At 38.1% G+C, this 26,717-nt stretch overlaps 1 protein-coding gene across 1 annotated transcript in view; it reads left to right on the forward strand.

Moving 5' to 3' along the window:
* Positions 1 to 26,717, forward strand: part of XPO4 (exportin 4) — a 115,222-nt gene that overhangs the window by 50,823 nt on the left and 37,682 nt on the right. The window contains exons 7-9 of the mRNA XM_011976541.1: positions 11,022 to 11,134; positions 16,214 to 16,371; positions 16,624 to 16,798. Coding sequence (XP_011831931.1) covers positions 11,022 to 11,134; positions 16,214 to 16,371; positions 16,624 to 16,798 — 446 coding nt within the window. The remainder of the gene's footprint in view (positions 1 to 11,021; positions 11,135 to 16,213; positions 16,372 to 16,623; positions 16,799 to 26,717) is intronic.

Below are 26,717 nucleotides of genomic sequence, written 5' to 3' on the forward strand. Positions count from 1 at the left end.
GGTGGAGTGTAGTGGCGCAGTCTCAGCTCACTGCAACCTCCGCCTCCTGGGTGCAAGCGATTTTCCTGCCTCAGCCTCCCGGGTAGCCGGGACTATAGGCACACACCACTACATCTGCTAATTTTGTATTTTTTAGTAGAGATGGAGTTTCACCATGTTGACCAGGCTGGTCTTGAACTGCTGGCCTCAAGTGATCTGCCCGCCTCGACCTCCCAAAGTGCTGGGATTACTGGTGTCATCCACTGCACCCATCCTGGCTTCTTTCACTTAGCATAATGATTTCAAGATCATTTGGTAGCCTGCAGCATCAATCAGTTCTTCCTTCCTTTTTATTGCCATAATAGTGTATGGATATACCACTTTTTAAATCCATTTATCAGTTGATGGACAGTTGAGTTGTTTCCCCTTTTTGACTATTGTTAATAATGCTGCTGTGAGAATTCATCTATAATTTTTGTGTGGACTTAGGGTTTCATTTCTGTTTGAGAGGCCGAGGTGGGAAGATTTCTTGAGGCCAGGATTTTGAGGGTGCAGTCAGCTGTCATCACACCACTGCACTCCAGCCTGGGCAACAGAACAGACCAAAATGTAATTTCTTTTTTTTTTTTTTTTGAGACAGAGTCTTGCTCTGTCCCCCAGGCTGGAGTGCAGTGGCGCAATCTCAGCTCACTACAAGCTCCACCTCCTGGGTTCATGCCATTCTCCTGCCTCAGCCTCCTAAGTAGCTGGGACCACAGGTGCCTGCCACCACACGCGGCTAATTTTTTTGTATTTCTAGTAGAGACGGGATTTCACCGTGTTAGCCAGGATGGTCTCGATCTCCTGACCTTGTGATCCGCCCATCTCAGCCTCCCAAAGTGTTGGGATTACAGGCGTGAGCCACTGTGCCCAGCCTGAAAAGGTAATTTCTTATATAAAGTACTGTATTAAAATATTAATTAAAATATTGAGAAAACCAACTGAAGCTGACTGAGCAGTGGCTCTAGGATGTGCATAGAGAGATACTGACAAAATAATGTAAAGAGTAAATATTTAGATATTAATATTTAAGGGCATTAATGCTATCATAGTTAATAACTTGTATTACAGTGTTCTTAGGTCAAGATTTATGCTCATACAAAGTTTCACTAATGAAATCATAACTTGGCTGGGTGCAGTGGCTCATGCTTGTAATCCCAGTACTTTGGGAGACCAGGACTGGTGGATCGCTTGAGCTCAGGAGTTTGAGACCAGCCTGGGCAACATGGCAAAACCTCATGATGTGGTTTGGCTCTGTGTCCCCACCCAAATCTCATCTTGAATTGTACTCTCATAATTCCCATGTGTTGTGGGAGGGACCTGGTGGGAGATAATTGAGTCATGGGGATGGTTTCCCCCATACTGTTCTCACGGTAGTGAATAAGTCTCATAAGATCTGATGGTTCTATCAGGGGTTTCCACTTTTGCATCTTCCTCATTCTGTCTTTGCCTGCTGCCATCCATGTAAGACAGGACTTGTTCTTCTTTGCCTTCCGCCATGATTGTTCCATGTGTCTCCAGCCACGTGGAACTGTAAGTCCAATTAAACCTCTTTCTTTTGTAAATTGCTGAATCTCGGGTATGTCTTTATCAGCAGCCTGAGAATGGACTAATACACCCCATTTCTTACAAAAGATCGCCAGGCGTGGTGACACACACCTGTGACCCCATTATTTGGGGGCTGAGGCAGGAGAATTGCTTGAACCTGGGAATCAGAGGTTGCAGTGAACTGAGATTGCACCACTGCACTCTAGCTCTAGCCTGAGGGATAGAGTGAAGACTGTCTCCAAAAAAAAAAGAAGAAGAAGAAAGAAAAAGAAAACAAACAAATCATAACTCTTTAACATTGATTCTCATCCAGGAACAATTTTGTATGGTTGGTACATTTGGTGGTGTCTTGAGACAATATTGATTGTAACCACTCAGGAAATGCTACTGGCAGCTATTGGGTTGAGGCTAGGGATGCTGCTAAACATCCTAAACATCCTACAAAGCATGGAACAGCCCCACACAGGCGATTATTGGACCCAAAGTATCAATAGTCATCCACACAAAAACTTGTACGTGAATGTTCAGAGCAGTACTATATGAATAGGCTATTCATACTATATGAGTAGAAACAACCCAAATGGCTATCAGCTGATGAATGGATAAATAAAATGTGGTATATCCATATCATGGGAATATTACTTGTCATAAAAAGGCATGAGTTACTGATACATGCTACAACATTATACTGAGTGAAAAAAGCCATTCACAAAAGACCACAAATTCTATGATAACATTGGTATGAAATGTCCAGGATGGGCAAATCTATAGAGACAGAAAGGTTACTGGTTACCTAGAACTGGAGTGATTGGAAGAATGTGGGAGGTGACTGCTAAAGCATACGGGGTCTTTCTGGCACAATGGAAATGTTCCAAGATTAGATCACCATTGTGGTTGCACAAATTTGTGAATATGCTAAAATCATTGAACTGGACACTCAGTGGGTAAATTGCGTACTGTGTGAATTATGTCTTAATGAAGCCTTTAAAAGTACCCATCATGCCACGGTTTAGAAACCCACCTTACACAGGTCAGCTGCACCATTGGTAGAATGATAGAAGGAGATTGGGGTGGAGATAAAGTTGTGGGAGAGTGCTCTGATGGGGCCCTTGAAGTTAAGGAAGTAAGAGAGATGGTCCAAGGGGAAGCAGAGGATCCATGTCAGGACCTTTAGGTGCATCAGTAGTTAAAAAGCAGGAAGAAGCAAAAGAAAATAAGAAAGCCAATTAAGACAAGTGGATGGGAGAACAAGGCAGGGTGTGTTTGGGAAGCAAAGAGATGATGTTTCAAGGAATCAGGTAGTCACCATCGTCTGTTACCGACAGGTAAGATGTGTTTTATTATAGTTTTTTAAACTGATAGAATTGCAAGGAGAATGATAGAATATTAAAGCACACATATGTATAAAGCCCTTGTGAAGTATTTTCTTCTGTCCTCTCTTTTTTTGAGTAATCAGTATTTCTTCCAACTGTTGTCTATTTTTACTTGGCATTGTACCCTTTAAAAAGAAAGTAGATGCAGCACACGGTGACTAACACCTGAATCTCGGCACTTTGGGAGGCTGAGGCAGGAGGATGGCTTGAGCTTGGGAGTTCAAAGTTACCTTGAGCTATGATTGCACCACTGCACTCCAGCCTGGGCAACAGAGGAAGACCTTGTCTCTTAGAACAAAAACAAACAAAAAACAAAGTTAAGTTTTCTGATTTTTAAAAATTATTATTAATTTATACAAACAGGGTCTTTCTCTGTCACCAAAGCTGAGGTATAGTGGCATGATCATGGCTCACTGCAGGCTTGACCTCAGAGTTCAAGTGATCCTCCTGCCTCAGCCTCCCGAGTAGCTAGAACCACAGGTACACATCACACCTGGCTAATTTTTAAATTTTTTTGTAGGGCAGGGTCCCACTATGTTGCCCAGCCTGTCCTCAAACTCTCCTGGGCTCAAGTGATCCTCCCGCTTTGGCATCCAAAAGTGCTGGGATTACAGGCATGAGCCACTGTGCTTGGCCTGGATTTATTTATTAAAGTTTTTTTTTTTAATTTATTTCAACGCTGTTTCATAGTTTCCAGAGTAAAAGGTTATTAAATGTATTCTAAGTACTTTTTTTTTTTTGAGACTGGGTCTCACCCTGTTGCCCTGGCTGGAGTGTAGGGGTGTAATCACGGCTCACGGCAGCCTCGACCTCTTGGGCTCAAGCGATCCTCTCAACTTCAGCCTTCTGAGTAGCTGGGACTGTAGCACGCTTCATGATGCTGATTTTTGTAGAGATGGGGTTTTGCTGTGTTGCTCAGACTTGTCAGTATTCTTTTATTACTCAATTGTAAATTGTTTTTAAATTTCATTTTCACACTGTACAGGGAAAAACACAAATGATTTTTGTATGTCGATCTTGTATCCTGTAATCTTGCTGAACTTGCTTATTAATGCTAATGAATTATATACATGATTATATTATCTGCAAACCATTATATTTGTTAAGGATTATTATATGTGGGTTTTCTATGTGCAGCAGGTGATTTATGAAAGTATCCACCTATCCAGACCCAGTGGTGCGAAGTCCACAGTTTCTGGGATTTGGTAGATGTTCACCCAGAGAGTAAATTCCTCTGCACTTTGTAGCCCCTGTGACTCTTGAGACAATTCACTTGCTTCTCATTCTGTTTTAGATCGTTGTTGTGCAAAGAAAGTGTCCTAGTCCTGTGGTCCTCCGTCATACCATCTTCCCCGTTTGAAAGTGGGCGCTATCTCGTAGCTCTTCTGGTAGAGCTGCACTCGCAGGCCACGTGCCTTCTGCCTTGTTTCTGGCACGTGCGGCTTCTCTGCCAGGTCCTCTGTCTTTGCCTGATCCCCTCCTAATTGTACTTCAGCCTAGACCAGGTTGGCTTTCTTTTGCTGTGTTCTCCCCTTGCATGTTGTATATGATTTTTTTCCCGTTTGGCTCCCTTCTCGCTGTAATTTTTCATTCCTTTGATTATTTAAGTACAGTTAGCCCTCCAAATTTGTGGGTCCCACATCCTTGGATTCAACTGAGGATCAAAAATATTCTAAATAAAAAATAACAATACAACAATTTAAAAAATGCAAATTTTAAAAACAGTGCAACAATGTACATAGCACTTACATAGTGTTGGGTATTATAATTAATCTAGAGGTGATTTAAGGTATATGGGATGTTTATAAGTTACATGCAAATACGATGCCATTTTATAATAGAGACTGTGGATTTATATCAGAGCATCTGTGGATTTTGGTAACCACAGGAGGCTCTGGAACCAGTCCGCCTCCGGATATTGAGGGAGAACAGTGGTGTCTGTTTACCTACTGCACGAAGCTCCGTGAACGCATGGGCCATGCTTTTGCTCACTGCATTTTTAGACCCTAGCACAGATGCTCAGTAAATATTTATTATTATATATTTATTATTTAATTATTGAAGGAAACTGGTTCAGAAGTATTAGCTCAGTTTTTGGATGTTTGTTTACTATAAATATAGTTCGGCTAGTAGTTCACCTGGTGTCCATAAATGCTTAAGGGTTTTGGCAATCCTAATCATAAGTGACAATATCATTTTGTAACAAGAATGTTTGGCAGGTGTGTGTGGTATGTTGGCTTCAGTGATATTTCTTTTTTTAGTTTGGTTACACTGCCTTTTATTGGTATTCTATTTTTGTGGATCTGATTTGGTTTTGGTAAACTTTTTTTTTTTAAACTTAATCTCTTGGGGAAAGCTAACTGGATTATAGAGTAGTAATGGGATACAGAAGCTTTCACCTAAATTGGATTTCCAGTAAAGCCAGCCTTTACTGTTTGGAGGCAAGGCTTGGGAAAACATTCAGGTAAGGTTCCTCCTGTCTTTCGAAGGATTTGTGGTTGCTTGGACTGTGTGGGCTGTAGGGCTGGGGTCGTTGGTTCTGTGCTGTGCCAGAAGGAGAAGTAGCAGTTTTCGTTGTTAGAAAATTTAATAGCGAAAGGGATTAAATATTTAAGAAAGAAAATGGGCTTGCTGTACCTCCTGAAACTTTGTTTTACTGATGAAGTAGGGTAAAAAATAGTATGGAAAGATGAAGGGAGTAAAGCATTTATTCCTTATGTGAAATGCTCATTTTTGCTACAAGATCTATCTGTATTGTAAAGTAATCATAAGAATAGGCAGAGGAAATTTTCAGATTGTCCATATTTGCTTGAGGATAATGTGTAGCTATTGTATGCCTCATTTAATTATTTTTTTTGAGTGTCAGTCACAATCACAAAACGTTACCCTTACTGAAAGTGTTAGTGGATAAACTTAATTGCATATTTAAGGACGTGTGTATTTCCAAAGATGATGTTTTCCCCCCTTCATGTTAAGATGTACGTATTTAATGGTAATGCCGTTTGTCGTATGAGAACTTGAGACCGAAGATTTAGTAGGATTATCCAGTGACAGTCAGTACAGAGTGCGATTAAGCTGTCCTTCTGGCTCTCGGCCTGGTGTATGTTTGTCTCTGGCCATGCAGTTACAGAATAGGGCAGGTGGTACATTTATATATGCCTTTGATTTCTCAGAAGTTGGTGAGCTTTCCTAAGTGGAGAATTTTAGAGCTAGATAGGATTGTTGTGGGAGAGGGGGCAGGGAATGGAGAGTTGATTCTTCACTCTTCTGTGGTGCAGTCGAATTTATATGTAGCTGGAACTGATTTTCCGAGGGATTATGATGGCGTTGAGCTTAGAAGACTGGTTGGGTTTTAGCACTTCAGAATTGGATCCCTTGCCGGAACTCTTGCTACGAAGGAGTGGACTTGTATTTGGTACAGAGACCACCCCCCGCAAAAAAATCACTGTACTGAAGGTCCTGATTCTTTGATTTGGTGAGAACATGGGAAGGTAAAGTAAGATCAGATGTGTATGACAGATTTTTTTTTAAGATAGAGGGTTAGCAAAAGACTGAAAGCAGCTCTGTTTGGCTTTCTTATTGATGGAATTGTGGTTTGTTTGGTTACAAATGAATCATTCTGATAAAAATATAAATTGCATGCATTCAGTATTTATTTTTGAAAAATATATAAAGCCATAGCCCAAGAAAATTCTTGAATTATACTCTCGTTTGAACTTTGGTGAAATAATAGCTATTTAGTTCCAATCTTTTGTGACTTTTGTGTCTCATAAAATTTGATTAGCATATAATGAGAGACAGTTTAGTGAATAATCAGCTCATTGTCAAACTGTTCTTTTGTTGGTGACATATTCGTTGTAAAAGATAAAGAATGTAATGTCCAGATACTGTAAAATGCTAAAGTGGTGACTATAAATCAAACTTTTGAAAGTTTTAAAAGGAAACTATTGTTTTATTAAAGTTATTTTTAAATGAAAGTATTGCTTTATTTAACCTTGAAATTATTTTTAAAATACTGCTTTAAGAATAGTAGTGCTAGATTTCCGAATTCTGGTGGAGTGGTTCTGTTTGTTTTTTAAGTTAAGCATCTAAGAATTATCTGGGGTGGAAATGATATTTTTTGATTTCTTATAAGAATCATTAAGAATTATCTGGGGTTGAAACACTATTTTTTAATTTCTTATACATACAGATAGAAATAGTCATTTGAGAATACCTGATTAAAAATGAATTACCTTAATTCTTTATATTATTTTGAATGTAAAGATATGGTCCAGATTTGTATATCGTTATTCTGCCCACATTGTGATATGTTCTTCACTAGTTTTTTTTTTCAAATTGAAAAGTAATGCATGTACATGAATAATAACAATATTTTAGGTAACAGTAAACGTTATAGAATGCATAGTAAGCCTCCCTCCCACATAGAGCCGGCATAGTCTCTTATTCAAGGGCAGCAACTTCAGCAGTTTCACGGTACAATCTGATGACTAAAACGTATTTCTTGTCAGAATAGCATTGTCTTTAAATATTTGTTCTGTATAAACATTTTAATGCTGTTCCATATAAATATTTATTATACTGTTCTTTTTGTTTTATGTTTATTTAAATGCTTTTGGGAATATTAATTTTTTTAGTAGAGTGGGATATGATTTGTAGTTACAGGATTGTAATTGTGTCTTATAAAAAGTATAAGACAGTACATGTGCATTTTTATTATGGTATATAATAGTGGTATTATTAGTGGTATTGCCAGGCTGGCTGATAGAAGGCGGTGAAGTCTGTGGTGTTGTAGATTAGTTTTTCAGTGGAAGGTAAGTGTAGCCTCTTTGCATGGAGCATTACAAGTGTGCATTCTTGTTAGAAGACAGACCTCATGCCAGAGATAAAAATCCTTTCCAGGTTTGGGACTGGAAAACAAAAGTAACACGGAGCTTTGTAATAATTATGGGGAAAAGTATTTTCTGATAGATATTAAATACTAACTCATAAATCTCCCATGCTCTTGGCCACATATAAGGAATTATAATCTTAAAAATATTCTGGTTACCAACATTTGAAGAAAATTGGCCACAGAATTGGGCACCAGGGACAGTGTGCTGAAAAACAGACCATGATTAGGAGAGGCTAGACCAAGATTTTAAAAAATCAGATTTCAGGGTTATTTTGAATCTGATGTTACATGAGCCATTGCAGTGAATTCCATTTTATATCTGGAAAAAGTCCTTTTTAAAACTCATGTCCATTTTCCCTTAATGTAAATAATTGATATCCAGAAGTATTAATAGAGTATATGCTTTCTATAATTTATAAAAAGGTAGAGGAGAGAATTATACGAGAATTTTGGTTTAGGTTTAATAGTTTCCTTTTGTAAGATTTCTTCCTGTATTTTCTTACTGATACTTCTGTAAGATTTATTGAATCTTTAGGTTATCATCTCCCTCTTACCAAAACACAGTTACCCCCCTTGCTGTCTTATACCTGGAAGGCATAATTAGAATGTGAGAGATTCTCCTCATTTACTTGAAATAGAGTTTTTCATATATCCAGAAGTAGCAAAATTTATGAATATGATTCCCTTCGTTTCTGCCACCTGTGTTCGTCCTCTGTACTTGAACTGTCTGCAGCTCTTGAAGGGAGGTTTGGGCTTTCATTCTCTTGCAGTTACAGTACCTGAAGTATTTGCCTTCTTACTCTCAGGGATCATACATCTGCTAACTACTAACATGGTAAATGGTCAGGTTTGAGGCCAACCATTTTGTTACGGTTATGTGAACCCATTTATCTGTTTCATATCCTAACTAATTTAAAAATAAAATCATAACACCTTTTATAAGCATATGAAATATTACAAAATCATTACTTTCCTGGTTAAAAATGTTACATACGTATATTTCGTTTGTTAGATTTGGCGTGTTGAAAATAAAGAGAAGTAAAACTAGGAAAGAGTAAGTGAAATGTATTTAAATTTTTATGAAGTATGAAGAATTGGCCAGGTGTGCTGGCTGATGCCTATAATCCTTGCACTTTGGGAGGATGAGCCAGGAGGATCGCTTGAGCTCAGGAGTTCAAGACCTCCCTGGGCAACATAGTGAGATGCTGTCTCATTTTTAAACACACACACACACACACACACACACACACACACACCCACACACCACAAATAATTGATTGCCTTACTCAGAAGATTTATTTCATGTACTAAAGCCTTTGCCATCCCATTATTGCGGAAACTTTCAAAGATATACAATAGTAGAGAGAATACCCAGCTTTAAACAGCCAGTCTTGTTTCATCTGTGCTCTGCCATCCCCAGACTATTTTGAAGCAAATCCTAGGTGTCCGATAAATCAGTATATTGTAGTATTGGTTGAAGAACACAGCATTGGCCTTAGACCACGATCGGTGCCTCGTAAGAAAATGGGCTCACTGTCTGTTGATAGCTCTTAGTGTTCACGGGCTGATTGTTTTCCCCTCTTTTTAAAATCAGGCTTCTTTCTTTTGGCTTTTTTGGCCTTCACCTGTTTCCCTGTACCTCCACAAGGGGGCAGATAAAGGAAGAGAGAAGGGAAGTTTAAATGAACCAGATTTGAGTTTCACTTTTGTTAACCAGTGGGATGGAGTTGCAGAGGATTTTGGGGGTGACTTTTCAGAAACAAGCAGTGACTTTTCTTCTTGAAACAACTCATAGTGCCCCCCTTGCTCTTCAGAGACCAAACAGAACTAGCTATTTTAAAGGGGGTTAACAAATAATCTTAAAAAAAAAAAAAAAAAAAAGGTTTCCAGAGCATTATTACAGCCTTTAATTTTCTCTGTGAATAATAATTTTTCTGTAAAAATAACGATTTAGACTTTACTCAAAATATAGCATTTGAATTTCTATCTACTTTTTTCAGACGACAGCTCTGGGTGATTGTCATTAAGATTTCTCACTGAGTGATGTGAATGTTGCGTAGGCGAAGTATTTTAGCTGGACATTTGATTACCAATGGAAGGGGCATAACCACTGTTTTTTGTTTGTTTGTTTTGAGACAGAGCCTCTCCCTGTCACCCAGGCTGCAGTGCAGTGGTGTGGTCGCGGCTCACTGCAACCTCCGCCTCCCATGTTCAAGTGATTCTCCTGCCTCAGCCTCCCAAGTAGCTGGGACTACAGGTGCGTGCCACCACGCCCAGCTAATTTTTGTATTTTCAGTAGAGATGGGTTTCACTGTGTTGGCCAGGCTGGTCTCGAACTCCTGACCTCAGGTGATCTGCCCGCCTCGGCCCTCCAAAGTGCGGAGATTACAAGCGTGAGCCACCATGACTGGCCAAGTTTTCTCATTTCTTAAAAGCCTCAGTTACTGTGGCGGTATCAGTAAATAGTATTCATAAAAACCTACAAATATATATGATGGTTGCTTTATTTATGGTAAAACAGTATTCTGTTTGAAGCATGTTTGAAATTGAATGCCTGAACACCATATAAATTGCTTTTTAGTCTGTGGGAATTTTAAATAAGCATCTATGAAGTTTTTTGTTGGATTATTTCTTTGTCTTGATGTTTAGATACTATGACCTGTGGGAGTTGTTTTTCTTTGATGTTATATGTGTTTACTCTTTTTGTTCTTTTGTTTTCCCAGTGAATATATTTCTTTTGGAAAAATGCTATTTTTCCAAGTAGACAATGTGAGACTCACATTTTGTATATGTGGTGTTAATTGTTGCAAGATATTGGGGGAAATGATGGGATAAACTTGCAGAAATTGATTCTTTTTGCATGAATTTTGGCGTATGCTTTGCAATAAGAGTATTTCCTTCTGTTGCCACTATTAAATTCTCTGGTTCTCAAAGTTTCTGTATGCCTACAGCATGACACATAATTACAATGAAAGCATTACCTTACATTCCTGTAACATTCTTTTTTCCCCCAGGCACTTAATGCCTTTTATTCCTTAGCTTCATGCATGAATTATGTAGCATATGTGAAGAGGCTTAAACTGTTACCATTACAAATTCTTTCTAGATGGCTCCTGTTATATTTAGGATACACTTATACTTTAGACAAAGTAAGAATGTTATTGTTGTTGACCTTGACACCAAATAACTGGGCAGACATTATATAGCTATGTTTGAATCCTCGCAAAATGTGCTGTTGAAGCCAACAGAGTCCTGGCGGGAGACTCTTCTGGACAGCAGAGTTATGGAGCTTTTCTTCACAGTAAGTTGTAGTCTTCCTCTCTGGTAGCAAGAGCCATAGAAGAGAGGAAATGCTTTGGCGTGTTTCTTAAGTAAAACAAAACAGATTGCTTTTCTCCCCTAAAGTCTTATCTTCTCATCAATATAGCTGCTTAAATAGAAATTATTTTAAAAGTTTCTTGCTAATTTATAAAAATGTCACATAGTTATGAAGGGCTTAATATCCTAGAGCAGAAGTTCTCAAACTTTTAATTTTAGGACCCCTCTATGCTCTTAAAAATTATTGAGAACTCCAAAGAACTTTTCTTTATATAGGCTATGTTTATCCTATTAAAAATTCAAACGAAACTTTACAAAATAATGTGTTAAAAAGTAACAATAAGAAACGATTACATATTAACATAAGTAACATTTTAATTAACTGTATTTTTGAAAACAAAGCAAGTTTAATGAGAAGAATAGCATTGTTTTGCATTTTTGTAAATCTATAATATCAGACTTAATCCACTTTTAACCCGTGTGACAGTGAGAATGGGAAACGCAGCTGCTGTCTTCATGTTATATGCAAATAGTTTTTACCTGTGTGACAGTGACAGTGGGAGATGCAGATACTGTCTTCATAGGATTATGCAGTAGTTTCTTGTCACAGGCAACCTGACAGGCTTTTAAAAAGCTTCAGGGATCCCTGGACCACAGTTTGAGAACTGCTATTCTGGAGTGTAGGTTTTATACTTCTTATATTCATGAGCCATTAGTGAAGTTGGTATTATTGAATAGCAGTTTATCTCATGTATAACTTCAGACAGTCCTCTTTATTATTGGCTAAATACCAAGATGTAAGCAGTATGTTCCCACATTGACGAATGTGTATCCTAATAGAGCAGTGAAAAGCTGGACAAACAATTTGTGTGTGTGCATTTATGTGTTGGATGCTAATTTGCAGTTATAGGTTGAATATACAAGTAAGTTAGATATAATGATATGGACAGAAGCCCAAGCAAAAACCAATTAAAAGTAGAAAAGCTATTTTGCTTAATCCCAATTGTTAATTTTAGTTTCTTTTCATTTGTTTTAAAAATATAGATGAGCCCTTCAACTGCCTTTTTCTGATTGAACCATTTAAAATAAAGTAGTTACGTGGTATGTATTTTAAGATATCTAGAGCAAGGTTATCTATCCATGGGTATATATAAAAGATATTTTCTATAGAAATATTCAGACTGAGCATTAAATCACCTTGTGGTTTCTTTTTAAAATCAGACAAATGATGGCTGAAACCACTGTCAAGATCAAAGGGATAATTGTAACTAAATTTTGAAATTCCGTGGCCTGCTTCATCTGACAGGAATTGTTTTGATACTAATCCAAGTCCAAGTCTTTGTATTATGCACTTGACTGAAAGTCGATTCCACTCCAGCAGTTTTTGAAAAGGTGAAAAACTCTCTGGCAGTACTGGAAACAGCTCTACCAAATCTGAACAGCTGTCTAGACAAACCAGACAGCTGCTCCTGTCAGCTGTGAACAACCACATGCAAATAACTTTTGAATTTGAAAGTTAACCCTTTTTTGCTTTATTTGAACAATTTTTGGGTTTGTAGCTATTTTCACTTAAGCAGTTTATGAACAAGTTTGTTACTTGTTTTAAAAATGAGAATGGCTAATCTTTTTATTTAATTCTGGTTAAATTTAATTTTAGTTATATGAATTTATTGCCTAATTTAAAGTACTTTCCCACTGGATATCACTTGTGCTAGATTTGGATAACCATCAGTATACTGTTGCATAAGAGCAAGACTTTAAATATGTTAATCTTAAGACTTTAAATATGTTGGAATACTTTGGGTTGCATTCTGCCCTACTGAAGTTTACAAACTTCTTGATTTTTTTTCCTTCCATAAGGTCTTGGGGAAAAAAACCCACTTTCATTGTGTTTTCTTCCTACCTTTTTGACCAGAGTCGTCTTGATCTTGCTTATAGTCTCTTCCTTCTTTGCTCATCCCATAAATATTGGCATTCCTATCTTAATTCTCAACGTTGCTGACTCTGTACACTTTCCTGTGGCTCTGTTTGACACGTAGGACTTCAGGCATTGGTTCCCAGATGACTCCTCCATCTATATTCAGCACAGCCTGCTCCAGAGTTTCAGAGCCTTATAATCCAAGTGCTTACTGGATGTTTTAATTTGGATGGCCCACAGACATCTCAGATTTAACATGTTCCAGTAGAATTCGTCATCTTCCTTACTTGCTTCTCCTTCCTTGTATTCCTTTGTTTGATGCATAGCCTTGCCGTTCACCTCGCTGGGCGTCCTGCTGGTCTTTGCTTTCCCTTATCCCTCTGTCTTTTTCCCATATTCAGGTGGTGATTCAGCTTTCCGTTTTATAATATACTTTATAGTGAAATACATGTTCAGATATGGAGGAACTCTTTTGTAATGATGATATTGGAAGAAAGGCAAGAATTTATATTGTATAAAAATTAAGCATTTATTAATAGTTTTATGTGGTTTATATTTCAGGTAACATAAATTAAGTTTGAACAGCACACACTGTCTCGAAAGACAGTTATTTATTTATTTTAACTTTTTAGTTATTTCATTAGCTATTTCATTGCAGGTATTCTTTCTTTTGATTGCTCGCTTCGAGACCTTAATGAACATTTAAGATTGTGAGATGGATTTTTTTTTTGTTTGTTTTTTTGAGGCAGAGTCTTGCTCTGTCGCCCAGGCTGGAGTGCAGTGGCGTGATCTTGGCTCACTGCAAGCTCCACCTCCTGGGATCACGCCATTTTCCTGCCTCAGCTTCCCAAGTAGCTGGGACTGTAGGCTCCCACCACCATACCCGGCTAATTTTTTTTTTTTTTTAATTTTTGTATTTTTTATTAGAGATGGGGTTTCAACTTGTTAGCCAGGATGATCTCGATCTCCTGACCTTGTGATCCGCCTGTCTCAGCCTCCCAAAGTGCTGGGATTACAGGCGTGAGCCACCACGCCCAGTCCAGATGGATTCTTATTGTCCCAGATTACATTGTGTCTGTTGACAGAATATCTCCCTGGATAGCATGCTTAAATGCTGATTGGCTTCTAAGGCATCGTGATAAAAATTTAATTACAGATTTCAGATAAATAATTTATAAGAGTGAGTTGTGTTCATAAGTTTGTGAACTAGACAGTGTGCATATATGAATTTGTCTATTGTACTTGGAATTTACTATATAAAACTTAAAATACATTAGAATATAGTTTGAAAAATATTTGTATTCTAGACCAAGAATTTGCAGACATTTTTTGTATAGGGCCAGATAGTAAACACTTTAGGCTCTGCAGGTCATATGTTCATATTCAACACTGCCATTGTAGTACAGAAGCAGCCATAAATGATATATAAATAAGCATGGTAGTGTTCCAGTAAAGCTTTTTGATGGTCATTAAAATGAATTTTGGCTGGGCGTGATGGCTCACGCCTGTAATCCCAGCATTTTGGGAGGCCAAGGCGGGTAGATCACCTGAGGTCAGGAGTTTGAGACCAGCCTGGCCAACTTGGTGAAACCCCGTCTCTACTAAAAATACAAAAATTAGCCAGGCATGGTGGCAGGCGCCTGTAATCCCAGCTACTCAGGAGACTGAGGCAGGAGAATCGCTTGAACCGGGGAGGCGGAGGTTGCAGAGAGCCAAGATTGCACCATTGCATTCCGTCCAGCCTGGGCAACAAGTGAAACTCTGTTTCAGGAAAAACAAACAAAAAAAAGAATTCTGTATAATTTCCACAGGTCACAAAATCACAAAATATTATTTTTGTTGGTTTTCTCCCAACCATACAAAAATGGAGGAAAAACCCAACAACAACCATTCTTAGCTCACAGCCATATAAAAACAGGCGTGGGCCAAATTTGGCTTATGGACTGTGGTTTGTTCTAGTCCAAAGAGTAGAGCGTATTTTAAGCATGTCAGTAGATCAGTTAGCTTTGTAATGTTAGAGATTATTTAGTATTTTAAATTTCATTACTAGAACCTTAAGAAGTTCAGGGATTAGGGATTAATGGTCTCAGTGAACAAGGATTTACTGAGTTTTCATTGTGGCTCAGCATATACCAGTGAGTACTTAAATGTTCTGACCGCAAGTAATTGAGAAACAATTTGCCTAGTCAAAGTGAATATAACCGAAAACTATGAGTTCGGTGTCACACATTTACAAAAGAGAGAGAACTTTGTGTGGGAAAGAAAAGGGCTAGAGTAGTTAAGTACCTCGGCAAGTACAAAATGGTACATCCAACAGTAAGTGTTGGATGGATTAAGATTAATAACGATCATATTTCTTCACTGAATTTTCCTTGGCTCTATTATGAAACCTTTAACATCTGAGAATATTAATACTATAAAACTAGGGAGCAGTATTTCAAGAGCATTTCCTTCGTGCAGAACACTATTCCAGGTGTTTCATGTCCGTATTGTATCATTGAAATAAACTTTAGGTGAGCTTTCAATGGATTGAAGTATAATTTACATTTTGTATTCAAAATCTTTTAGCATTTATTAATAGCAATGATGTAGGTTAAACTGAGATTCAAACAAATTGTAAGTGAACTGAGAATTAATAAAAGAGTGTGCTTATTATATTTCGGTTGAATGAATGCGTGAATGTCTAGGGAGTCAATGGTATATTGCTTTTCTAAGTGTGCAACTGTTTACTTCCACTAAAGCAGCATCTATATACTCTTGATTGAACTTGTCTGCTAACTTTAGCAAGAAGCTGTAGCTAGGCATAGTTAGCATAATACAGATGACTGTCGTCGTTGCTGTTTTTAGAAGAAGCAGTGTGTCTGACTGGCTGGCATCTGTTTCTCTCTTTGTCATAACATGCTGGAGACGGATCAATTTTCAAAATGTAGGTAGCCCTCAGTTAAAAATCAATTGATATGTTTAAAATAATGGCCTGTAAAGTGAACTGAGGGACAACTTTCTAAATTTAGTTTAATTCAGGAATTAATTTTCTGGAAATAACCAGCTACAGTGAATTTTTCTCTTACCTCATTCGGCATGGTAGACACGTGACCCTTACAAAGGAAAAATTTATATTTATGGATTAGTAATTCTTTCTAACAGGTACATCGAAAAATCAGAGAAGATTCAGATATGGCACAAGATTCTCTGCAGTGCCTTGCCCAGTTAGCTTCTCTTCATGGACCCATCTTCCCTGATGAAGGATCACAAGTTGATTATCTTGCACACTTCATTGAGGGATTACTGAATACTATCAATGGGTAGGTATACTTGCCCTTTGCAGCTGAAAAAGGAACTCTATGTTTTGTGTGTAACAGTAGAAGAAAAAAAAGAACTAGTTATTTTTCGCCGTTATATTTTGAAGTAAAGTCATATGGGTAATTTGTAATTAATAAACAAAGACATACCTTTTAAAATGAATCAGTAACGATATTTGCTTGTTTGGAAATGAGCTATTATATTAATAATTTTTCTTTTACTGCCACGTAATAATACTCATTCCTTGGTTTTAGAATTGAAATAGAAGATTCTGAAGCTGTGGGCATCTCTAGCATTATCAGCAACCTGATAACCGTGTTCCCACGAAATGTTCTAACCGCCATTCCAAATGAGCTTTTCTCCTCCTTCGTTAACTGCCTCACACACCTCACTTGTTCTTTCGGGCGAAGTGCTGCATTGGAAGAAGTGGTGAGTGACTATTCTAAAGTAAATTGTGTCAGGTTTTCACAAAGACTTTTGTGGTGCCTTTGGAACATTTCTCATGGAAAGTAATTATTTTGAGTGCTAGCTATTAAAATGACCATTTTGTTTAGGTGTGCAAATTATTTGGGAAACATGACCTTTAAAAATTTGTGGATGAAAATAGTTTTGTTGGTGATAGTAACTGGTCTTAAGCGGTTAATTTTGAGATACTTTAGTACCCAAATATAGGAGACGGAGTGAAATGAGCTGTGGTTCGTTCAACACAATTTTTCACTTAAAAATTACGTTGAAAGCTCATTCTAACAGCAAAAACATTGTTTACAGGGTGCTACTGTGGTGTGGTGTAGTTATGTGTAATTTTATTTTTTTTTTTGAGAATTTTTTACTTTGGACTTATTTGGCAATTATGTAAACATAATTTGGTTCAAATCATTGTAACCTTGCTTGTTTTCATTAGACTGTGCGCTCTAATTTTTTGGATGGTAATGCTTTAATAGTGTATCCTGGTAGAATTTAATTTACATTGAAATTAAGACCGATAATACGAAAGATGTTTTTTGGTATAAATTTTCAAATGTGTGTTTTCCATATTTTATATTTAAATTTAGAAAACATCTACTAAAACCCCTTGGCAACACAGCTGCTTTTGTAACGGTTACTGTGAATAGCTATATTAATCATGGAAAAAAATTGATTTCATTCCACAAAGTAGTGATTACATTGTTGAAACTAATTTTTCTTTTTATGAATCAAAATGTGAATCTTTTTGAAAAGCTGTAAAAGGAATGTAGATATTTTGTTAGAATTTCATGTTAAATTGTAAGTTGTTTTGGTTAGATTCTGCCAATGTGTATGTGAGTTTTTTGTATCCCTTCAGAGGTGTTCAGAGAATAGGGAACTCGAGATGATTATGTTTATGTAATCGGGCACTTTCATGATTTGATGAGGAAAGGATCCAGGTCAGACAAGTGTTTATGTGGTGGAGAAAATGTAGTAACAGAAGGGTAGAAGTTTAAAGGCATGATAGGTAGATTTGAATGTTTCAGAGGGATAATTTATGTTCTAAACTTAAAAATCCAGGGTAATTTTGAGTATTTACGCTTTACTCACACCTCTTTCAGATGATCACAGATTCTGAACTAGTCAGGTTTTATTTAACATGAATTCCTTGCACTTTCCCTCTCCCCCTTAGTTTATTTTCTCTTCTAAACCAGGTGGATTAAAGAGCATGTTGAGCCTATATTTAGAAACTAAGCTACCTTTTAGTTACTGCTTGTGAGTTAAGCGTGTTCCTAAACATTTTAAAGAATTGCTGGAAGATATATGGCATCCTTGATTTGCAAATTTTAAGTACAGAATTTATTTATTTTGAGGTCACTGACATCTTGACAATTTTTCCTTCAAGATTTGACATAGGAGTGTTGGAATATAGAAAGCCTACATGCATTTGCAGAGAAGTATATGTGTATTGGGCCTATTTCACAGCAGGCATGCTCTAGTGATGAACCTGACGGGTTTCATTCAAGAAAAGTATTATTTATTTTCATTTATTTTACTCAATTTTTAATTGAGCTGTTTATGATATTTAAAAATTATTTTTAAAAATAATCGGTAACCTATTGAAAAGGACAGAGGGATAAGTTTTGCATTAGTCATAGAAACCAGGTTGGGGATGTGTGGTGAAGTTGAGGGCTAACGGGGTGGCCCATGCATGATGACTTTATTGAAGAGTAAACCTCCTAAATGTCATCTCAGCCTCAAGCGGTTTCCGTTGTATCTTGTGTATGCTGGGAGTAGGGGACCAGGGGAGTGTACAGCTGATACCAGAAATAGAGAAACAAATCCAGCCAAACCAAATGGGACCTCTGGGACAGAAACCGTTTCATCTTTTGTTTTCTTGGGCACCCAGTGATTGTAGTAATAGGATGTAATACATAGTTGTCCTGAGATGGAAAAGTATGTAAAGACATGATCTTTTTTTTTTTTTTTTTTTTTTTGAGATGGAGTCTCACTGTGTCGCCCAGGCTGGAGTGCAATGGCATGGTCTTGGCTCACTGCAACCTCCACCTCCCAGGTTCAAGCGATTCTTCTGCGTCAGCCTCCCGAGTAGCTGGGATTACAGGCGCCCGCCTCCACACCTGGCTAATTTTTGTATTTTTAGTAGAGACGGGGTTTCACCATGTTGGCCAGGCTGGTCTTGAGCTCCTAACCTTGCGGTCCACCCACCTCGGCCTCCCAAAGTGCTGGGATTACAGGTATGAGCCACCGCACCTGGCCAAGACATGATCTTTTAAGTAAAATTTGGTAAATTGAGGCATATTAAAGAAATGAGTTCGGGAGTTAGCATGGGATGGAAAGATGTGAACTTTGAGGGAGACCGTACAGCTACGGGCCAAACAATCATGAAGGGTGAGAGCTCAGGCTGCGTCACTTGTTTTGAGCATGTTTCCTCATTGGTGAAGTCAGGGTATGAATTCCTTCCACTGCTTTATGACATGGATTAACTGCATGAAAAGTACCTGTATAGGCCGGGCTCGGTGGCTCACGCCTGTCATCCCAGCACCTTGGGAGGCTGAGGCAGGCCGATTGCCTGAGGTCAGGAGTTCGAAACCAGCCTGCCAAACATGGCAAAACCCCTTCTCTACTAAAAGTACAAAAAATTAGCCAGGCATGGTGGCGGGCGCCTGTAATCCCAGGTACTCGGGAGGCTGAAGCAGGAGAATCACTTGAACCCGAGAGGCGGACGTTGCAGTGAGCCAAGATCATGCCACTGCACTCCAGCCTGGGCAACAAGAGCGAAACTCCGTCTCAAAAAAAAACACGGTTGGGGGGGGACCTGCATAGTGTGCAATAATTTATTACAGGCAATAACATGTAGAATAATAATTTAAAAAATGAACCTTTAAAATAATAGCTTTTATTGAAAGCTTGTGTGCACTCTTACCACATAAGAACAACTGTTGGGTTTTGTTTGGTGTGAACCAAATATATTTCTAATTTTTAGAAATTATTTTTAAAATGGTTTCTATACTCTTAATTTTGTGAAATCCTGAAAGTTTTTTTCCAGTAGGCAAACAGGTTTCACACGTAAGACTTTGTGTTACTGTGAGATTACTTTCTTCAGAGCTGTGTTTGTTTAGGAATATATACAGATTATCATCTTTTTAAATAGGAATTCGTGTCTTTGATGGTGATTATGTTGTATAGCGAGGGAAAAAGAGTATCTTCGCAGGGAGAAACATTCTTGATACTAATGTGTGTTTTTGAAACCCATGTCGTGAAGCCACCTTGCTTGGTGTCTTTAGCATGTGAGTGAAGAGACATGTTTATGAGTACCCTGACTTGCGGTTAACGAGAGTCTGTGTTCACAGAGATCAGTTCCAGTGTTCAGCCAGGTTTCTCTGTGGCTGCAGGTTTCTTGATAATACTTTAGGCTTCTTGGAGGCAAGAATTTTTTCATTATACCCAGAAATCAAATTATTATCTATTGCTGAACCGAAGAGGTGAGAATGAATGTGAAAATGAAAAAGTATTGCCTTAAAGATTAAAATCCTGCTGGGTGCAGTGGCTCATGCTTGTACCTTGGGAAGCTGAGGCAGGCAGATCACCTGAGGTCAGGTAAGGAGACCAGCCTGGCCAACATAACATAGTGAAGCTCCGTCTCTACTAAAAATACAAAAATTAGCCAGGCGTGGTGGCGGGTGCCTGTAATCCCAGCTACTGAGGAGGCTGAGGCAGGAGAACTACTTGAATCCGGGAGGCAGAGGTTGCAGTGAGCTGAGATCATGCCCCTGTACTCCAGCCTGGGTAACAGAGCAAGGCTTTGTCTCAAAAAAAAAAAAAAAAAAAAAATTAAAATTCTATCAATAATTGTTCATATTAATACACCAACTATTTTATAAAAGATTTATAATAGTACATGCATTTGAATTGGTTCAGTGAAATTCATGGAGAATATGACTTGAACTCTATACTCTAGTTTATTTCTTGGTTTCTTTTATAATTAACCATTTTGAGTTCAGCCAAGTAGGTGAAGCCGTGCAGTTGTTGCTACACGAGTAGAGCAGCCTTCAGAGCATTGAGGTATTTTGTATATGCATTTTGATGTGTGTGTTGTGTATAAGGGCGATGGTGATAAATAACAATTTATAAAGGAAGAACCTTACATCTAGTTTTAGTATATTTGTAGCCTAATCTCAAGATTAGTAGGACAAGGTAGTCATGACAAAGGTACTTGATAAAGTTTTTAGGAAGTTTATTATAGAATGTAATGCAATAAAATAAATTTGCGATTTGTTGAGTGAGTGAGTGTATTTAGAGGTCAGCATTCTTGATTCAGAATCTAATTTCTCTGGCTTGTTGGGTAATTACTTTGTAGCGAGGTGATGTGACAAAAAGGAAGCCATAAATTGTAGCCAAATTACAGATTGAGAAGTGGGGAGCATACATTTCAGGATATCTCAGTAATAAGAGGGAAAACAATACTTGTTCTCTGGGACGGTGTGTCAGTGCAGTGTAACTGTGTCGTCTGCCTTGCACCTTCACCCATGAAAGGATGGGTTGTTTGAAGATCCTTGCCAGTCTCCCCGCCAAACGGTTCTTGTAGCTATAAAAGAATAAATCGATGATACTGGGGAGAGCAAGCTGGCTGTCCAGCGCCTCCCACCCATCAAGCACGTTCATTTCCTCTGCTCAAAAGATAGAAGAAGAAATGAAATGAAATCCATGAGTATTTTTTAAACCTTGCACATTAAAAGTATACTTTTTAGAAATAATAATAGTTTTAGCTCTACCAGGACATTTGGAAGAAAACTAGTTACTCTTTTACCTTAAATACCGATTCTTATTAAAAGAAGTGTTTTAAGGATTACTTTTACGTTTTAATTCTAATTGGAAGATAATATTACCATGCAATATTTCATGACTTGTATGAGTCAGCTCTGATTGTTTAAATCTGCTTTACCAATCCTAGTACGGAACCAGTGTTAAGTTTCACAGAATTCTTGCTCCTTAGAGTGCAGTGGATTTAGAATAAAGCTTACTTACTGTCATAACTATTGTTCCATATCGTATCCCTTATATTGCTTGTTATGCTAGTGTTAGAAACATAACTAGATCCAATGGACCTGGGGTTCAAAAATGAATACTAGAGTGAGGTAGAAAAAAAGGGATTTCTAAAGCATTTTCATAGTATGTGGAAAAGCAAAAGAAAGAAGGGATTGCCCTTTTACCCCATGTAAGCCGAGTGAGTCCCCGAGATGGCAGCTGCTGTTCAGCTTTGTTAAGTCTGTATTGGAGCACTTACCGTGTGCCGGGAACAGTGTCTTAATGTGTGTGCATTCCTTACATCGAGAATTTGGAAACTCCTGTGCATTTTCAAAAGGAAGAAAGTCTATTAATCCAGTAGTGCAGCATTTAAAGTCTTTTTCTGTGAATTATAGCTTGGACTCTTAGTGTTTTTGTAGGGGTAGTGTTGTTTTGTTTTTGTTTTTTTAAGTGATCTGTCTATAGGATTTTTCTAACAGCTGCAATACTTGTCCACTAAATCAATTTCTCTTGGGGGTTCCAGAAACCAGGAATACCGTCAGCTGCATAGGCACCCTGAAGTTAAATTAATTCTGTGTTTTAAGGACTAGCTAGAAAAAAAAAAATAAAAATAACTAGATAAGGATTTAATTTATTTTTTCATTCGACATTCAAAGACTTCTCAATTCTTACATCTTTAAGTGGAGAGTTCATGAAGTTTTATTTGTGACATTTCTGTCACTATATTGTTGCCATATTTGCCTTAAATGATACTTCGCTAGGAAACAATCTACATACCAATAGCAGGTGAATAACAGCATAAACTAATAGTACAGCTCTTTCAGTCTTTAATCTTTCCTATGCCCTTCCTAATGTTTGACACTGTGCAGCACAAATGTTCTTTGTGGTTCATCATTGGACGTGGGGGTTGTGCCGATGCCTATAAAATTTGAAGTTATTGTGAAATGTTTCTTATAAAGTACTAGTTTTATGTTATAAACATATAAAGAATAATAAAATGAACAATTATGTATCAACCACGCAGATTAAGAAATAGTGTAGAATATTGATGGAGCCTTTTTCTGTTGTTTTTAACCTGTGTTTTTTCCCTCTCCTGTTATTGCATGCAGGTGCTTGTTGCATTACTTATTTCTGCCAAGTGAGTCTAGAAGCAGACGCTGCTGGTGAACTTCCCAGCCAGTGTTTCGGGCACTTGTTTGCAGCTTCTACAATCTCTGATAGTTGAAGCTGTTTTCACTTCCAAACTGTTGTAAAGAATAATATAAAAGGAACTTTTTGAAGGATATTCTGTAGACATAAGATTTTCTGTGAAAATGAATTGTGCATGTTCATCTCACATTTTTTGTCTGTGAATCACATACTTATCTAACACATGTTATGTATGTTTACATATGAAGATGATCTTGATGATCAACAGAAAGAGCTTTCCAATTTCATGGAAAGGATTTGGAGTTGTCAATGATGATTAGTTGCTGTTCGCAGGAAGACAATCTATAACTTACCCTAGCATGAGAGTTAGCTCATATTTTTACAATATCCGATATTAGATTTATATAGATAAATATAAATATAGATAAAGACTTTATATTTTAGAGCAGTTCTGAGTCCACAGCAAAAATTGGGTGAAAATACAAACCCCCTCAAACATGCAGTCTCCCCACCCTCACCCATCAACATCCCACACGAGAGTGGTGCATTGTTATAGCTGATGAAACTGCACTGACACATCATCGCCATCCGGAGTCCATAGTGTACGTAAGGTTCACTCTTGGCATTGTGCATTCTGTGGCTCTGGACAAGTGTATGATGTCCACCATTAAGGTATCATACAGAGTAGTTTCACCCTTCTGAAAATCCTCTGTGTTCTGCCTATTTATCCCTCCCTGCCCCGCCAACCTCTGGCAACCACTGATCTTTTGGCTGTCTCCATAGTTTTGCCTTTTCTAGAATGTCGTATAGTTGGAATCATGTAGTGATATTAGATTTTAATCTCTGAAATTCAATTTTTTTCTGTGACTAAAGGATTGCAAATTTATTGCTCTATATACTTCCAAGTTAATTATGGGCATTGAGAGCTAAGTGCTGATATCATATTTTGATCACCTTCTCCACCCTCCATTTCCAGATGGAGTAAAGTGGGGTCAAGTAGTCTCCTGAGCTCTAAGCCCCTCTCCAAAGCCTCTCTGGCAGCAGGCCTGACAATGCCAAGGCCATGAGCACACAGCGTCTAGCTTGGTCTCCTTAGTCATCTCTGTGCACGTGCTGCTGCCTTGGCTGCTGGGTTTTGGCCAGAGTGACCGTGGAGCAGGGCCAGGGTATTATGAAAAAGCGCTAGGTTAGGTTTCAGTTTTCTGTGATTAGACTGAAAGATTTAGTTGCCAATTGTCATCAACCATATTTCTCACACTTTGCTCGATGAGTTACATTATCTCCAAAAGAAACCAGAAGGCTGTTTAGAAGTCCATAGTCTTACTGTAAATTGCCATCCAGTGAGTTGAGGCTCTTGCAGTCTACCTCTGATCTTCTGTTCTAATGTCAGAGTGTTAATAGGAGGGATTATTGAAAGCTTTTTTTAATAGAAAGGCATATAAGACTTTTACTTTTTAGAATACTTTTATGTATATGAATAATTAAACCACAATAACATGTGTTAGATGGGTACCTAAAAGACAACAAAAATAGGTCTCAGAAAATATCCTTTTTTTTTTTTTTTTTTGGAGACTGGGTGGGTCAGAGGATGCTATTCCTAAATTCCTCTTGTGATATGTTACCAGTCTGTTTATTTTGGCAAGATAAACTGTTAAGACTTAACAAATGATGGCTGTAAAGCACATGCTTTGTTAAGTATATAAACAGGCCACAGATGTTTCTATGGAAAGAAAGTATCTTATTCATCTGCGTATTCCAGTGCCTGGCTCTTAGCATTCAATAGATGATGATGATGATGATTATTATTATTATTTTGAGACAGGGTCTTGCTCTGTCACCCAAGCTGAGGTGCAGTGGTATAATATTGGCTCACTGCAACTTCTGCCTCCCGGGTTTAAGCGATTCTCCTGCCTCAGTCTCCTGAGTAGGTGGAACTACAGGCATATTCCACCACGCCTGGCAAATTTTTGTATTTTTAGTAGAGACGGGGTTTTGCCGTCTTGGCCAGGCTAGTCTTGAACTCCTGATTTCAGGTGATCCACCCATTTCAGTCTTTCAAAGTGCTGGGATTACAGGCATGAGCCACCATGCCTGACTGAGAGCTCTCCTAAAGTATAAACCTAGGAGTGGAATTTTTTGATCAGAGTATGTAAATGTTCACTTTTAGAAGATAGTAGTGTCAAATGTTTGCTAAAGTGATTGGACCAATGTATTACGCGTATGTGAGTTCTCAGTGATCCATGTTCTCACCAACACTTACTGCCAAATTAATTTGCTTTCCCAAGTACCAATAACATTGAGCGTCTTTTCATATATTTAAATATGTAGTTCCGTGATTCCTCTTTTGAAATGCTTGTGTCCAATGCCCGTTTTCCAAATGGGATGTTTGTCTTTTCCTTACTGATTTGTAGAAAGTCTATATATGTTCTAGAGCTAGTATTTTGTTGGTTATATGTGTTCCAGATTGATATGGTTTGGCTCTGTGTCCCCACCCAAATCACATGTTGAATTATAATCTTGTAATACCCACGTGTCAGGGGTGGGGACCTGGTGGGAGGTGATTGGATTATGGGGGTGGTGGTTTCCCACATGCTGTTCTCATGATAGTGTGTGGCAGTTCACTCCTCGCCCTGTCTCTCCTGCTCTGCCATGCTAAGACATGCTTGCTTCCCCTTCGCCTTCCACCACGGTTGTAAGTTTCCTGAGGCCTCCCAGCCATGCTTCCTGTTAAGCCTGTGGAACTGTGAGTCAATTAAATCTCTTTTTCATAATTACCCAGTCTCAAGTAATTCTTTACAGCAGTGAGAGAATGAACTAATACACAGATCTATTCTTTTTTGTGGCTCCTTTTTCACTGTATCGTATCTTTTTTTTTCTGTATTTAAAATTTGGAATAATTTTAGATTTACAGAAAATTTGCAAAGACAGTACAGAGAGTTTCCATGTGCCTTGTACCCAGTTTTCTCTTAATAGTATCATCTTTTGTAGCCATGGTACATTTGTCAGAACTAAGAAATTAACATTGGCATATTATTAGTAACTAAACTACAGGCTTTATTGGATTTCAGCAAGTTTTCCACCAATGTCCTCTTCCTGTGCCAGGACCTAGTCCTGGATATCACATTGCATTTTGACTTCATCATATTTTTTGAAGAACAAGTGTTCCTCATCTTAATGTAGTTGAAAGTTGTTTTTTGTTTTTTAATGATTTGTAATTTGGTTCTAATGTAAAGACGCCTACCCTTCCTGTGTTTTTTTCTAAATTCTTTAAAATTTGCCTTTCATGATTTTAACATCTTAGAATTTAATCGAGTAGGGATGCAAATTGTTTTTCTCCATGTAGATAACAGGTTTTTCTCCAACATTTATTGAATAGTCCTTCATCCTCAATGATCTGCCATATGTAGTTTTTATATAAGTGTGGGTCTCTCCTCTGCCTCCCAGGTTCAAGCGATTCTCATGCCTCAGCCTCCCAAGTAGCTGGGATTACAGGCTCCCGCCACCACGCCTGGCTAATTTTTGTCTTTTTAGTAGAGACAGGGTTTTGTCATGTTGACCAGGCTGGTCTCGAACTCCTGACCTCGGGTGATCCACCCACCTCAGCCTTCCAAAGTATGGGAATTACTGGCGTGAGTCACCATGCCCGGCCCCTCCTTATTCTTCTTCCTTTTATTTTGAGACGGAGTCTCCCTCTGTCGTCCAGCTGGAG

Source organism: Mandrillus leucophaeus, unplaced genomic scaffold (assembly GCF_000951045.1).
Source record: "Mandrillus leucophaeus isolate KB7577 unplaced genomic scaffold, Mleu.le_1.0 Scaffold168, whole genome shotgun sequence".
NCBI lineage: Eukaryota > Metazoa > Chordata > Mammalia > Primates > Cercopithecidae > Mandrillus > Mandrillus leucophaeus.